Genomic DNA, 17,625 nt, shown 5'->3' with positions numbered 1-17,625 from the left:
CGGCGATACTAATGGGCGCTTGAGTGTCCTGATGCGCAAGCAGGGTTGCCTTGCGATATGTTCCTTAACTGTGGGGAATGCTTTTCGAGCGGTATCGTCTAAACTAATTGATTTTGCATTTCCACGAAGTTGGTCGGTTAACGGTTTCATAAGAGATGCGCATTTAGTTAGGAACCGCCTGTAGAAACTTACAAAGCCATTGAAAGTTCGCAACTGCTTAATCGTAGTCGGTTCTGGGTAATCCAGAATGGCCGCCACTTTGCTTCTAAGGGGTCGGATGCCTTGAGCATCAATGGTGTGTCCTAAGAAGTCTAGGGAGTTTGCTCCGATTTGGCATTTCTGAATGTTTACAGTAGTGCCATGCCTTTGGAGTCGATCGAAAACAATGTCCAGATGCTGGAGATGTGATTCTCTGTCCGGATTTGCTATTAGAAAGTCATCAACATACGCATGTACGAAGTTGAGACCTCGGAAGACGTCGTCTATGAACCTTAGGAAGGTTTGAGCCGCATTTCTTAGGCCGAAAGGCATTCGTAAGAATTCGTAGAGGCCGAAAGGAGTCATAATGGCGGTTTTAGGAATGTCGTCAGCAGCCATAGGTATTTGGCTATAAGCTTTAACGAAGTCGATTTTCGAAAAGACAGTTGTACCTTTCAAGGTAGCTGTCAAATCGTGAGTGTGAGGTAACATGTAACGATCGTGAATGGTATTAGCATTCAGACGCCGATAATCACCAGTTGGACGCCAATCATGGCTGTCCTTTTTAGAGATCATGTGCAAGGGGAATGACCATGGACTATATGATGGTCGAATTCATTTTTAGCCAACCTAAGCTTTTCGGGAGCGAGTCGGCGGGCTTTCGAGAATACAGGTGGTCCTGTAGTCGTTATGCGATGTGTAACATTGCTGGTTACACAAGGCAATTTCGGTTGCGGTTGGCATATCCCGGAGTATTTGTCGAGTAATAATTGATATATGCTTAATATGCCTAATTGTGACTGGGGATAATCTGCAACCAGAAAAAGGAGTTACGCAAACGGATAACTTAGTGTTTCCGTCTATTAACTTTCGTAAGCGTGTGTCGATTAGTAGATTGTGGTATTGTAACAGGTCTATGCCAATGATTGGCATAGAGACATCTGCAACCACGAAAATCCAGTGTATGGGTTGGAGTTCGGATAATTGCAGGACTTCCTGCAATTTCTGGAAGACTTACCATACTGGTTATGATACCAGCACCAGTCGGGATAATCTGTCTCTCCTGATCGAGAGACGCTTCTTCGCGCGTTTCTTGACCGAATACGGTCATTACGAAATCGAAGATAGCGTGTGAGAGTATGACATAATTCAGAGATGTCATTCAGGGTCGTTTGAGGCTTTTATTTGACTGAAAAGACCTCAGCGCTAGTAGACTTCGTTATCTCTAATATTCGATCGGCAGATGTGGCTAGTTCGTCTACGGCGCACTTGTTTTGGGAGTTTGGATAAGAAAAGTTCTCTGAATAGGCCATCGTCGAACGTTCGTTGACCTATGACTTCTCTCATCCTTAACAACATGTCCGTCGCGGAACCATGTTGCAGGTCGATATTATTGAGGAGTTGGTCTAACCGTTGTCGGTCGGTTAGATCTCCACGTCGCAGAATCGGTCGTTTCAACGTTTCGTAAGGTTCCGGAACATCACTAGTAAACATACTAGGTGGTACGTACCTGTTAAACTCGCGCGGTAATGCCTTAACTACCGCGAGGAATCGTGTGCGCGAGTCTGTGATTCCGTGCCCGCAAAAATCAGCTTTTGCGTAGCAGAACGAGGACTCGATATTGTCAGGCCAAAATGGCGTTAACTGAATCGAAGTTGGGGGAATAGACTTAAACTTAAGAAACTTAGATGACTGTTCCGTCATAGTAATACGAAGAACGTGCCACCTATGGGCAATGCAAATTAAATGTTTTGTAATGTCTTTTTGCTCTGATTAGTAAAACTTATATCCGACTGCATTTATTTAGGGTTCAAGAACTGTCAATAAATTTTCCCCATCAGCTTATCTGAATTGATTATGGTGAATATTACCTAAACAAATTAAATAAACAACATATTTCAAATCAATTAAATAAGTGCGAGACAGAATGTATCTGGATGTTTACGAGGATATTTCTCATTGTTCATCATCTTCACCCATTTCACTTTCAAGCAAATAAGTTATAAAATTTTGACACAACAGTATGGTGGAATAAAATATGCGGGATTATCATTAATATATATTTGGTTCAAATTACTTTTGAGTGCAAAATTATGCGGTTATAAGAAAAAGACGTAGTGAACTGAAGCCTATGTTTTTTATGATGGACCCACACAATTTATTTATTAATAGTTTTCTGTTATCAAATAAACTCAATATTTTAACCTTAATTGAACAATGCATAATAGTTTATCTTGTATTCTAATGAATTTATTTATGATGTTAGGGTTATTGACTAAAAAACAGTTTTGCATTATGCGGGAAAAAATACATGGCATCATGATTCGAGATTATTCTCTAGGCGATCGTTGTCGTTCTACCAATGATGGTTTCTAAACCATGAATGGATCTCATTAGTATGATTTGAATTACAATAATCCTTCTAGAAATGATCCACTAGGAGCCGTGGAAACTACTCCACTGTTAACTATCGAGATGAACTCTAGACCATAATGTTGTAAGCTTTGAATAAACAGTCTCATCAATGATGCTAAACCAGTTAGGTGTTTAATTTTCAGCTTTTGTGGTTGAACAGTTTAACATAACAATCAAGGAAAGGAGTTACATTCATATGTAAATGTTATATCCCGAGTAGAATTATGAATGGTAACTTTGAGGATTATTAATGGACCGATATGATATGTATATTTCCTATTTTATAATTGTTAAATAGCTTAACTATTCATATTCATGTTCCATTTATTGTGAGCTTCATTTTGATCCATAGACTATTACAATACGATTTACCGTTCTTGAGTTATGCCCAGTCTATTAATTAGTGTTCCCCTCATTCACATCCACAATTGACTTAATCTTGTACAAATGTTATTTTCCATTTTATGGTACTATCTGGTGTGTCTGTTTGGTATATAAACTCAGTATGTTTGAGAATAATGATTCATACTACAGAGGCTATTATTGGTGTTCTGGACTTAACTGTCTGGTCTAGGCAGAAGCACGACTGACATGTGCTCTAGACTGCTCGTATGGGTTTTGTGTATCATTGGGTCGATCGATAAGTTAATTCACTCTAATAGGCGGGCAACAAGTTATAACAACTGCCTACACAGGTTATAACAGTAAATAAATGCAGTGACTCTTGTGAATAGATTGACAAGCTTGTGAATTCTTTCTTTATCAAATGAAAGAAGAAGCGTGGATGAACGACACAAACCGTCGCACATATATATTGTAGTTGGCAAACTTTAAGGATTTCTCATATTTATCATTATGCAACAAATCATATTTTATAAGATACCTACTTACTAGTTACGAAGCTACGCTGAAGCACTTCCAATATTATTAGCTAGCAATTCTTAAGAAATTTATTTTCTACAGCCTCACATCGATTTCGTTAGCTTTTATACTTGTGCGTCAGCAATGTGAGTCAGTCCAGGAACATTTGTCGTTTCTAAGAATGTTTTCTTTATTTCAGTTTGGTACCAGTCACATTCGGTCAACTCAGTCAACGATAATCGATCATAAGTCACTTGATAACTTTAGAAATCGACTTTCTTGTTTTCTCACGCTATCAAATGCTTTCTCGTAGTCAATGAAGTTGATGTAGAATGATGAATTCCATTCGATTGATTGTTCCACAATGATACGTAGAGTTGCGATTTGGTGGTACACGATCTATCCTTACGAAATCCAGCCTATTGATCTCGAAGTTGGGCGTCTACGGAATCCTTCATCCTGTTTAACAATACTCTGTTGAAGACTTTTCCTGGTATTGAGAGAAGAGTGATGCCTCTGTAGTTATCGCACTTGATGAGATCGCCTTTCTTTGGTATCTTGATGAGAAGTCCTTTTTTCCAGTTTATCGGTACTTGTTCTTCGTCCCAAATCTTACTGAGGAGGATGTGGAGTATCTTGGCAGTTGCTTCTGCATTTGCTTCCAGTGCCTCTTCCGGGATGTTGTCTGGTCCCGCTGCTTTGCCGCTCTTGATTTGTCTAATGGCCATGCTGATCTCTTCAATTGTTGGTGGGCCAACATCGATTGGGAGGTCTGTGGGTGCTGCTTCGATGTTGGGTGGGTTCAGTGTAGCTGGTCGATTCAAGAGTTCCTTGAAGTGTTCTACCCACCTATTTCGTTGTTCTTCAATGTCGGTGATTACTTTGCCTTCCTTGCTTTTCACTGGTTTTTCTGGCTTACGGTAATTTCCAGCAAGTTTCTTTGTTGTATCATACAGTCGTATCACTTTTCCTTCTCTTGCAGCCTTTTCCGCTGTCATTGCTAGATCTTCCACATATTTACGTTTGTCGGTTCTGATGCTCCTCTTCACTTGCTTGTTTGTCTCTGTGTATTCGGCTTGTGCCTTGGCTTTTTGTGCTCTTGTTCGGCTAATATTGATTGCTGCCTTCTTGTTCCTCCTTTCGTCAATCTTATCTAGTGTACCAGCAGTGATCCATTCCTTGTGATGGTGTTTCTTTTGGCCCAGAACCTCCTGACATGTTGAAACGATTGCCTCCTTGATATCTTTCCAGTTGCTCTCCATGGTAGTTCCCTCTCCATTGAGTAGATCATGAAAGGACTGGAACCTGTTACTGAGGGCTATGTTGAATTTGTTGAGTTTGTCAGCATCTCGATGAAAGGCCGTATTAAACTTTTGTGATGTTGTTCGCGCCGTTGTCCACTGCTTCTTGAGTTTTAGTTTCATCTTGAAGACCAGCAAATGATGATCGGATGCTATATCAGCTCCTCTCCTGGTTTTCACACCCTCCATAGTTCTCCTGAAGTTTTTGTTGATGCAGATGTGGTCGATTTGATTCTGTGTAGTGTGATCCGGTGAAATCCAAGTGGCTTTGTGTACGTTTTTGTGTGGGAATATGGTGCCACTTATGACCAGTTTATTGAAGGCACATAGGTTTGCAAATCTCTCACCATTTTCGTACCTTTCTCCCAGTCCATGTCGTCTTCGTATTCAGTGTTGTCCATTCCAACCTTGGCATTGAAATCTCCCATCAGAATGGTCAGGTCCTTGGTTGGGCACTTCTCGATGATCGACTGCAGTCTATCGTAGAATTGGTCTTTAGCGTCTTCATCGTAGTTGTTGATAGGTGTTATATACTAGGAAAAAAGTAAGTACTGATAACTTACGGGACCTCATATTAGACTATTATTCTATTTATATTCCTATGGTATAACTATTCAGTAACTGGATTATCTATGTCTATATTCATCTTATTACTAGCTTCATTTTGATTTATTGATTATCATTATGTGATTTATTGTTCCTAAATTATACTCGGTTTATTGAGTACTGTCTCCCACGCTTACAGCCTCATTTGGCTTGATTTTGTACAAATATTGTTTTCTATTTTATGGTGTGGTGTGGTCTGCCTGTTTGGTATATAGACAAAGTATGTTTGAAATAAACGATTCACATTACAGCAGCTGCTATTGGTGAATTTGGACTCAAGTGGACGGGTTAGGCGGATAAGGGCCAATAAGGACGCTAGATTACTCATATTAATCGAACGTCATTGTCACAGTGTGAAGGTCGTAGAAGTCGTATTCTATTGGTAGACAATTTACGCGAATTACGTCCTTGTTAAATTCGTAAGGTCATAACAAATCAGCGACGACCTTGAATAAGTCCTAACAATTAGCTGCGGCCTTGATCAAGACATAACGATTGGCGACAGCCTAGGTCAAGACATAACAGTAGGCGCATAGCATTGGATGACATTCATTGTAATGCCCTCCCTCTTTGTTTTGAAGGAGGCTTTGATAATCCTTGGTCCATTCGGAAGACTCTTCCGGTCTCCCACATTGTTCGGACATCCCATGTACCTATGAAAATTGTCGTTCTGGTTGTTAGAAGGTGCATAGGCCTCATGACTTCCGAAGGAACTCGGCTTTCATCATGAGACGTCATAATTATTCCTTCTACTCCCAGGGCAGAGTTTGGATGATTTTTTCTGGTTAGCGTTTTTTTAGCGAGTTGATTTTCTACGGGATGGGGTCGCTAACCCCATGCCCAACCCTCTTCCTTTATCCGGGCTTGAGACTGACAGTAGTCCCCGGAGGAGCTACAGGCGGAGTTAAATTAAAAAATTAGCTGCTTTAATAGGATATCTTTGTATTTATTGTTCTCTTAACAATTGTTAATAGGTTTACCTTTGTCAACCTGTTGTAAAACCTACTTCTCTACCGTTCTATTTTTAGGTTAAACAATTATTCAATATAGGTTCTAATCATTCTGTTTCATTGTTTCCTCTTATTATTGTATTGTGACCATAACCCATTTGTTATTGAAATAAATAGAAGAGCTAAACAAAATAATCCATAAACAATCATTAAAGTTCATGCCAATAACCAATTTGAACATCCCAATAAGACAAAAATTTATAGAACATTAGAGTAAAGCATCACATTTGTGTAAAACATTTTTTTTATTTCTAGAAGATATTTGAATAAGAAGTTCATTTTGTAAAAATGAGATATTGTTGAATTATATTGACTGATAGTTTTACAATTTCATTAATCTTTACACAATTTGTATACTATTAATTACTGTTAAGTAGATTATGCTGGTTATAAATTTATGTTGTAGAGACAATAAACTGGAAATATTAACAAACACAGGTTATTTTGTCTAAAGTATCCCATAAATAGTTTTGAGTGAACTTTTTATAAAAATAACGAACTAATAAAAACCTAATTATTTCATATCATACAGAGCCAAAATCATAGTTACCTGTCATATAAGTACTATTCAAAACTCTAAAAATTTGCTAATGGATAAAATTCCAGCGTATTTTCCGACCAACACAACCATCGTTCCACCATTTCGAAACGTTTGGGAATGTATATGGTTTCAGTTTATGAGCAGTATGGGCTAATAAGCATATAACACATTGAGGCATAGGTGACCAAGCATCTATAGTCCCATGTTCATGCCATGCGAAATATTCATTATAAGCAGTTTCATTTCTGTCCAAATACTTCAAATAATCGGCAAGTTTTGCTGGGGATTCAAACTGGTCCACATGGATAAATGAATGAGGAGGAGCAACACGCTTACATTCTTCAATTGATGCACCCATCACAACTGGAATTACATTTTGGCTATGTTAATTAAACAAACCAGATACAATGGTTGAATGCTTTAGTGAGGTGATGGAAATGACAAGTGAAGGGAGAGAAAATAAATTAGTCATCACAGATAATTAAACTTAATCATTCAAATCTATCTTGTGAAAATGAGTGATATGTTACAGATTACTAAAATCACGGTATGTCTTGTTGAAACTAACTAAACTTCATCAATTTTGGAATACTGTTGTCATCGAACAAATACAGTACTGCACGTATCTACCAAATCAATTTCACACACTCTAAAATATATTCATCCGGTTTATTTGACTCCATGAAGATTTAGTACAGCGATAAACTAATTTTGTTCATCGAGAGTTAGTAGCAAAATAACAAACGATATACTATGTTCATCAAATGCCACATCAAACATATAGAGGTATTACACTCAATCTATCAACTGAAAGATTTTCAAAATGTAGGAAACATCTAACAATATTATTGAAATTCGATTGTTTACCTACCTAAATGCATTTCTGAAAAGCTTTTCCGTAATATAATCAGCGCATAAACTATTTTCAAAACTCAAGTAGAATTTATAATGTTTTCCAAGTAGCGAAAAACATTGATCTTCGACTTCTCTAGGGCATGTCAGAGTACCGCAAGTACCATAAATATCAATCTATGGAATAAATCAAAGAATAAGCAGTTTATTTCTCTAGCATTGAAGGAAACCTGGTATTTAAAAAATAAGTGATAAACAGAAATAGTTTGCAACCGGATGTCAGACTATGTCATGGGAACTAGTTGGTGACAACAACAACGAACATTGTTACACAAAATCAGGTTGAAGAGATTGACTTGATTATTAATGTGTATACATATATATACTGATTTCTCATAGAAAATTAGAAACTTTTCAAAGTGAACTTGATGTTTTAAATTGTAAAGAAGTTGGGGAAACGTGTGAGATGCTGAAAGCAGAGGGTTCATTAGGTATTTATGAATCTGGAAGTTTTTGCATTCATGAGTCGTCTTGCTTCTAATGTTACGAAGCATATAGTCGAAATTTAAAACTGCAATGCCTATGACTTTCAACAGGACAGAACACATGTGCATCTTGAGCAATGACCGAAAATCCGTGAGATTACATTCATACTCATAAAAAAGTACTATCCTACATCTACATGAGTTATTACACTTGCAGGAATGCTCATAATACCAATATAGACTGAAGTTTGACTATCGCAGTCATATTCCTTTCTCTCTAGCATAAAGTCAGAACATTAGTCGTTTATTTTGCTGAGAGAAATTTCAAGAAAACTGTGATATTTGTGAACTTATGCGACCACTGTATCACATCACAGATACATGTTTTTGATAGGAATAAATACATTCAAGTAGGAAGAGAGTTGAACTAATTATATATCCTGATGCTATACTCATATTTGCTTAGACCGATCCACACCATTTGACCGTATTATTTTCCTCATCAAGAAATTCAAGTCTTTCAAAACATATCATACTTTATTTCCGTTGATTTGTGTCACGCAACACATATCCAATTCATCGGTAGAATATACAGTCACACAAAAGGAATGCAGGAACAGTTACACAGTGGTTGTAAGTCTTCATTCAGTGAATGATCAAACTGGAAAGGGAGTACTTACTATGCGACCGATATGTTGGTCACCGTTGCCATAAATACCGGTTTTCAGATTTGTTAACACGTCAGACGACAGAAAATTTGAATTTAATTACGAAGCCAAAATCCTAGCTTCATACTTTGTCGATATTATAGTACGTTCCTAATATCTATTGAGAACAATCACTAAAGTGTGTAAATTCCCTTAATTTCTACACACATTGGCTCAATAACAGTCCACATGGCAAGTAAAAATGATCATGAAAGTCACTTAGTGACAGTTATTATTTGTGGTGTAGCATTTGATAAATTGCAGCAGACTCGTACTCACTTGGTCTTGTTCTTGTCTGAACCATTTTAAGGCTCAACTCTCGTTTGAGTATTAAATGTCTTACATACCATACTAATAAATATTTTGATGAATGAATTACTAACTGTCAAAACAATGAATTGTTTTATAGATTTCAGTAGAACAACGAGATTAACCCCGTTTTCTCACTGTTCGATTAGCTTTTACTCAAACCATTTTCGTAAACATGTGACATGCTGTATGTCTGCATGACCATATTATTCTTGGACTAAACAAACTAACGAAAATCTCTACATTAATTTAACCAACGAGGCAAATTTATACTCCGTCCACTATTTAAATCGAGCTTTGATCTGATAAAAGTGTTCACCTAAAATACAACACTAAAACTCGTGTTGTCATTGGAACTCGTCACGTATCGCGACGATTCTAAACAAACAAAAGAAATGAGATCGATAACTATATAATCTGGGTTCTCACTTGAATATAACGAGACAATTCTCTGACATAAATCATTCTTGGACTTTTAGGTTGACAGTTGCTTACAAACCATGCTACCATTTTAGATTTACCAGTGGCATAGTTACGAGAAGGAAGTTTGTATTTTGTATCTGGACCATGACTAGCAACAGATGGAACATAATTGTGATACGGTAGATAAATTGTTGAATCCATTCGATAAGTGATTGTGTAGTTGATCTGAGTGAAAAACACCAAAATATGTTAAACATTTAGACATTTGAAGAATGATTTTAAAATGTCAATATGAGAAATATCTCCACGGTCTAGTCATGTACTGGTAACTACCGATTCGAGAGTTGATGTTTTCGAGTAGGTAATTGTTTCTGGTACCCTTTGAAAACGGATTAAGCCACGTCAAACTGGGTCATTTAATCGAACAATATGAGTGCATGTTTCATGAATGCCTTTTTTCTTGCGTCGAGTCGTTTGTGTCAGCAGATGATTTCTAATTAGCGAAAATACATTGCAAATAATCAGGATAGACTCAATCAATTATACACTTCGCTATTAAGAAGCAGTCGTCAATCTGCGAAGAAAATACTTCCAAACCCTACCACTGTCAGTTCAATACTTTCATAGACAGTACCTCACAGTTGCAAATTATACGATTTCATCAAGGTCTACTTCTAAATAAAGTAAAATCCATATATGTTTGTTACTGCAATATCTCAGGAGATGGATATTCATGTCGATGACTGTAGATTCCGTAATATTATTGACATTATTCTCGACGTAATACTGTTTTACCGAAAGACATTCAGTTAAAGTTTGCACACCTAGGTAAATGTGAGATAATGCGTCTAAAAATTGAGTTGAATTCAAATATCACCCTTTACAAATTACACACTTTTAAATTTACATGCTTAACAGTGGTATATGTGTAAAGTAATAATGAACCCATCGGGTGTTGATAAATATGTGACACATCACAGTGAAGTATTGGTCCAAGTTAATCTCAGAGTTGTTTATGCTTCTTTAGTTTCCAAACATAGCTTCAGTCTGAAAATATTGTTCTGTTTTGGTTTCCAGTATATGACTAAACTCTTGAACATGTTTATAGATCAAGTGTTATTTATCTCGAGTCCTCACTGTTACCAAACGTTCTTACTTCCACAATCTTATTGAGTGGTTTGTTTAACTAACCAAAACTTTCAAATGAATGACAGTCTCGGATGTTTGACAAACTGTCTAGTTACAGGACGTTTACGTAACTCCAGGATTATAAATACAGAATATCTAGTTGCTCATCTGGAATGAACTTTCACTTTGAATTTTATAATGATATGATTTCCTGCATAAACAGAATGAGGTTGAATTGTTTCATTTTGGTCAGTGAATAAACAAGTAGAAACTCATTATTTTCTGTACTTAACGAACTATCATCTTGCTTGTAATAACCGCATATGCAAGGTGGTAGATTGTTCACAGTATTCGAACAAGAATCAAACTTCATCTCATGTGACCTCCAAAACACAGGATAATCAACGGAAAGCTAACAATATTTCAGTTTTTACGCTATATCAGTAGAGGCAATTGCTAATGTTGGAAGTGATCAAAACAACTAAGGTATGGTGAAGGAAATGCTGATCACAAAACTGTCCCATTAACATTTCCAGTGAACATAACTGGAGACTACTTAATAGTGTCCTATTGTCCAAAACTAATGACTCAATATCGTTTGAGTTACAAACAATAAATAACAGATGTTGAAAATACTACCTTATGCCAAAAACTAAATTTCGATGTTTGATCTGATATTTTACTTTTGGTGAACTTGTTGATAAATTTTACTTAATGAGTCAATGCTGGTTTTAAGGTCGTTCACATGCAACTGATTAAACTAAAAGACGTTTTGATGAATGCTTTCACATTTCCCAGCATCTGAAGTAGGTCGAAAGTATTTAACTCACCTTGTTTTCCAATCCATCCGCGATTCTGATTTTTAGAGGAGGTACATGTACAAAAATGAACCATAACTGATTTGGTGGTCTTGGACCTTTAGGATACAAGTGATCTGTCAAGATTATAACATCGGCTTCAAGCCATCTTGATCTATCGAAAATCAGTTCACAATCACAAGCGAAACAAAATGAGAAGTTTCGAATAATATTGATATAAAGGTCTCCATAGTTAAGAATTATTTTTCTCTGCAAAAAAACAATTAATGAAAGACATACTTCAATTTAATAAGCGAAGGCTATACAGAATGATAGAAGTTTGGTCATAATATTTACAGCAAACTTTAAAATATCTGTAGTAAGTACTGGTAATCATCTTCATTTAGATAGGACTAGGAGGTCTGAGTTCATGACGAATCTGACGGCAATAGACAGCTCATAGACTTTACCTCTAGAGAAATTCACTCAACAATTGAGATATATGAATAACATATATGTGAATAACATATTACATGCGATGAATAAATGGATATTATTATTATTAATTTTGTACAGAAATATAGGCATAGTGTCTCTAAAGGTATTAAGGACAGTTGTCTCAACATAATCCTGTGATTATTTCCTCATCTTTCGTTAACTGTATTTAATACTTAAATTATTCTCACAATTTTATTCCATTCAAAACTTAACTTAAGGCAGCACTGCATATTAGTCATTTCGGCATCTGCAATCAATTCTAAGTTCACAAACGTGATTACTGAAAATCCATTTGTCTTAAAATTGGCTACATCTTCTGAATAATAAAGCGGTTGCATAGGTGTAGAGTTTGATGACCAGTTATTACAAAGAATATTCTACATTCATATTTTCTTGTGGTAAAAGACTGCTGAATACCGCTGTTCATTTGATTATTTTTGTGGAAGAGACCTTTAGATAGCACTTTCAATAATACAAAGATTCTTTGTATCGATACCCATTTTAATATGAATTATGAAAACGTGTAAGCTTTCTGAAATCTAATGACTTTAATGCACACAAGAATATTAAATGGTTTTAACATCCCAACAATATGTGACGTTGCTTCAACGATTGAAGCTGGGATGTCAACTCAGTTTAATACTACCTGACCTTATATTATTTACTGCCAACATAGTTTTAGTTTAATTGAAGTTGTGTCCAACTCTAATTGATGAGACAGACACGGAAATTTCTTTTTCGTAATGACGCTGACCAAACAACCAGAACATTAGTACAACTTGAGTGTTTCCAGTATCGTAATTAGGTAAAATAAAAGTCTGAAATAAGGAGATCGTCATTAATTCATTTGTAAAGTAAAAATAGGATCAGAGTGATTATAACACAATGTATAAGAGAAAATTTGAAGTCCTGTCAGTTTAAGCAATTACTATGGAAATCTAGTAAAAAAGTCATTCAAAGAAACTCACGGCAGCTGGAGCAGATTTCACTTTATATAATTCTTCAAGATCTTTCTCGGTAAATCCGAGTGTAATTTTGTTTTCATACTTCTCCATTTGTGACGAAACATAATAGGTTTGATTTAAATTACCCGTCAAACTTGAATAACTTTCATGTAGTAATATATTGTAGAAGAAATCACCATTATTTCGTGATATGCCGAATTTTTCATCCCATTTGTATTGAAATAGTAATCGTGTCAGTTCATAACTTATGAATATTATGACTGCAAGTTGAACTACCCGTACAACTAAATGCCTAGTACGCTTCATGAGGAAATGGAATTGACTAAATGCTTTATTCCATCCCTTGTAATTGACACAAAACTGGATCTGTTAACAAGAAGTAAATTTTCAACCGAAGTTAAAGAAAGATTATCAAAATGAAAATACTAAACAAAGATGCAAGTGGTTTAACGTCTGCCAAACAGTTCTAATTTACAAGTGGTCTACAAGTTAGACACACGTGAGTATGACCGAAGGTCCTAGGTTTGATATCCTGTGAAATCTTAGGTTAACACTTATGAGGAGAGTTATACTATAACCGACCAACTACTCAGGGCTTCTTATTTTCTAATCTTTTGTCTAGCTAAGAACAGCTGGTGAATTAAACTACGGAAAATTATCCAATTTCGTAAATGAACAGCTTCATCTATGTTGCTGGTAGAAAATAAATTATGATAAAAACTGTTCGTCATTTTCTCCATTCCTTTTAACTTGAATTTTTAAAACAGTTTAGATATTAGCCGGTTTTGCATTTCATAAACCTAACATAAGTATATGAATACGTGTGGACAGAATGAACATTTTGTTTGAACACTAATTTTGATGATGATCATTTAGTCACTTTAGTACTAACCGCTTTTAAATATTTCACAAAACTTAATGAGTTAATTAAGAGAATCATCTGGTAATTATCTTCCTGTGCTTTCATAATACATCTAGTGTTAAATAATAATGAAGTTTGCTGGTTTCTCAGTATTGGTAGGATGATAAGAATCACACTTTGATATTCCCGTTCCCATTACATTCACTGAAACTTGATGGTTATTGACGTTGATCGGAATTCCAGTAACATAATTTCTAATATCCAAAACTAATACTCACAATCACGGACGTTCTTCTCGTTCATTATAATTTCCAAACAAAAAAATTCACTTCTAAATAGTTATGATGTTATCTGAAATTGCTTCTTTCGAAAGGAAGTTTTGTTGTTACTTCACTGTTTATTTGGATGTATGAAATATATTCAATCTAAATTTGGGTTCTATTTGATAAAAATGAATATTATTGTTCAAAATGAAGAGAGAAATAATTGTTGTGAAAAACAAACTCCATTTAGTAAATTAAACATACCTGCTGTTTTGTAGTGAGCCAATTCAACTATTGTACTTGCTATAATTTAGATATTTAATCCATTATGTAAATTTATGTGTGAGTTTGATTGAGTGCATGTCTGCACATCGATCGGTTATGACTTGTGGCCAAGTGGATGTCCTGTTCATGCATAACGTAATAAGACCGCCAATTAGAGAACAGCGGTTTATCGATCGTACCAGCGATACACGAAGCCCGTACGAGCAGTCTACAGCACTTGTCAATCCTGCTTCTGCCTAGACCAGTAAGTTAACTCCAGAACACCAATAATTCCTAAGTATATTTATAAATTTAGAGAGTTTATGAAATTGATAGAACACATCAATTGTCATATTGAAGAAGTAGATATTTACTTTAATTCAACTCCTTCTGCGTTACCAAATATACATTACCTAAATATCTTAAATATGAAAGTTTTAAAACCAATTGATCATTCATTAAAAACATGGACAAGTAGTGTAAAAACTTAAGTATAAACAATGAAGTATCATTTGAATAGTTGTGACTGGTGATAAATAGGAAATGATAGATTTTTAATGGGAAGATAAGGTGTGTGTATAATTTGAATAACTGAATCCTTAATACAATAGATAATCAAAAGAAAAAATAACAATATTAATAGTAATAACAATGGAATAATGACTTTTCTATCACAAACTAGGTATCGATATGACTTTCAGATAACTTATCCTTCACTTTGCCGATATAATATCTCTCCAAAAACATGTAGAACACTTAAGTTTGTAAATTTGAATTTTCCGGAATATTTTGGTTATTATACACCAAACACTTCCTCTGGTTCCATTAATATGTAGGGTCAATAGAATATCTCTGAACACTACCCAAATAATCCCTTAAGCTGAAATTAAGGCCGTCTTAGAAGATTATTTACTAGATATTGAACTGTTTACTGAACTTCTCTAAATAAAATGTACAATGTGTTAGCTTTGAATACAAAGAGAGATTGGAGTTTCATAAAATGATACAACAAAATGATCAGAAAGTTAAGGACTTTATACTTGAATTACGGAAACAGGCTGCGAAGTGTAATTTCGGAGAACAATTCGAAACTCAACTTCATGATCGATTGATCTCTGGGAATAATATTCCGATGTTAGAATGAGAATTAATTCAGAAACTCAAAAAGTTAGTTCAAGAAATTAAAATATCATGTATTATTTATTAGGCAGTCAATGAACTTGATTTTCAGTCAGTGAAATTTTTTTAATATTTTGCTTAGCCGTCATGATGAACCACAATTTCAGGGTAGCTGAAGCTGGCGTTTGTCTAATAATGGTTCTCATTCTCGTGGAAATATGAAAAGTAATTCAACGAAGAATTGCAAAGCAGGTTACAGAAGTGAAAACAGGTTTGGTAAATGTGTAGTGACCGGCCAGTCTCGATAAGAACTCGATTGGAACAATAGAAACAATTATTATTATTGTAACCAATTGTACCAGTGATTGTTTTACTGTATTTGTTTAACTGTATCAGACTCACTTCTTGTTTCGCTATCCACCTTGTTCCGTTCGAACTTTCTTACGCTCTGCCCATTTCACCTGTACCCGTTGGCACGTCTCGGTATTATTTCGATACCACGAGATCGCCAATAAATATACTTGATCTGGATTAATAAAGCCTTCTGATTTACGAGTTATCAAAGGAACCAAGTCGTTTTTGGGCGCGTAATCGAATTGTGGTAGTGATCATAGTCCGTCCCCGACTCGACCCTACTACATCTGGTGAGCCGTATTTGGAACACGCAATACATCTGGTGAACCACAACTGGTAACTCAATTCATCGAGCACAATTCAAACTTGGCCAACTTTCCAACCCAGATTAATTCGGTGAGTCTATTTATCTATCCACATCTGTTGCACATATTCGTATTGATATTTACAATATATAATATTTTGGCAACTTAATATGGTGGATAACGATAAGAATAGCATAAATATAATAGACTCCGAGGTACAGGCTATTAGTTTTCGACCAGTTCCATTTATCCCTCATGATCCAGAAGTCTGGTTCGCGGCACTGGAATCTCAATTCGAGATCCGCCGCATAACCAATCAAAGGCAGAAGTACGCCTACGCTCTGGAGTCATTGCCCGGGGACCATTTAACCGCTGTTCGTGAGGTTGTCCTCAATCCCAACGTTCCAAACGTTTACGACCGTCTCAAGGATGCAATCCTTCGACATTTCCTCCCCTCAAGAGAGGAACGATTGAGGACCCTATTAGCACGTCACCCTATGGGTGATGCTAAGCCGAGCCACCACCTCACGCGCCTGCAATCTCTTGCAGGAAGCACAACAGCTGACTGCGAGATAGTCAAAGAGCTGTGGCTCGAAGCCTTACCAGCGAGCATTCAACCAAATCTTACGGCTCTGCTCGAGGACACCCCACTCAACAAGGTGGCTCTCATAGCAGACAAGATTCTAGCACGAGTTAACGCCAAAGACAACTATGTGGTTGCTTGTACTTCCCGTTCAAACATTGATCTCGATGCTAGGCGACCTACGGCTCATGGGGATAGGGATAAATGTATCCACACCCGTCTCAGTTTTCGAGACCGTTCAAAAGTGCCAGACCCCTACGTCCCTTGACCCAGGTCAAGATCCCGTAAAGCCGTAACGACTCGCCCCAAGCGGGCATCTTCCAAGCCACGCCAGAAGGCGGCTTCGGAAGCGAGTTCGAGTTGGTGCTGGTTCCACCGTGCCTTCGGGGCCGGTACCCGTCATTGTCGAGCTCCCTGCTCCTACAAGGCGGGAACTTCCCGAGCCGGTGAGTAAATACGGCCGTACTCACCGGCCCTTCACCTCAGTTTGACCGTTTATTTTACGTGCACGATTATTGCACTAACGCTAGGTACCTAGTGGATACAGGTGCCCAAGTTTCTGTCGTACCTATCAGTAACAGTAAGTCTCATGTTACGATGCTTCGACTACGCTCTGCGGATGACTCAGTCACTCCTAACTATGGTACACGACAACTTACTGTCAATCTGAGCAAACAGCCTTACGAAGGCCCTTTTCACGTGATTCCCCGTCACGAAAAGACCTTCAAGGTTGATCGACATGGCCGCGTCGAAGTAGTCAGCATTGATCGTCTCATGCC

General features: G+C 36.6%; 1 protein-coding gene across 1 annotated transcript; it reads right to left on the bottom strand.

Annotated features, from left to right (window-relative positions):
• Positions 1-6,606: 6,606 nt before the first annotated feature.
• Smp_209060 (putative alpha(1,3)fucosyltransferase) lies at positions 6,607-13,402 on the bottom strand (the record flags this gene model as incomplete). The annotated part of the gene is made up of 3 exons (XM_018789835.1): positions 6,607-7,272; positions 11,667-11,903; positions 13,100-13,402. 3 exons carry the CDS (start codon positions 13,400-13,402, stop codon positions 6,979-6,981), a joined length of 834 nt encoding a protein of 277 aa, XP_018655238.1. The 3' UTR covers positions 6,607-6,978.
• Positions 13,403-17,625: the final 4,223 nt, after the last annotated feature.

Source organism: Schistosoma mansoni, chromosome W (genome assembly GCF_000237925.1).
Source record: "Schistosoma mansoni strain Puerto Rico chromosome W, complete genome".
Classification (NCBI taxonomy): Eukaryota; Metazoa; Platyhelminthes; class Trematoda; order Strigeidida; family Schistosomatidae; genus Schistosoma; species Schistosoma mansoni.
The sequence above is the reverse complement of the archived record's forward strand: the minus strand, read 5'-3'. Positions and strand labels throughout refer to the sequence as shown.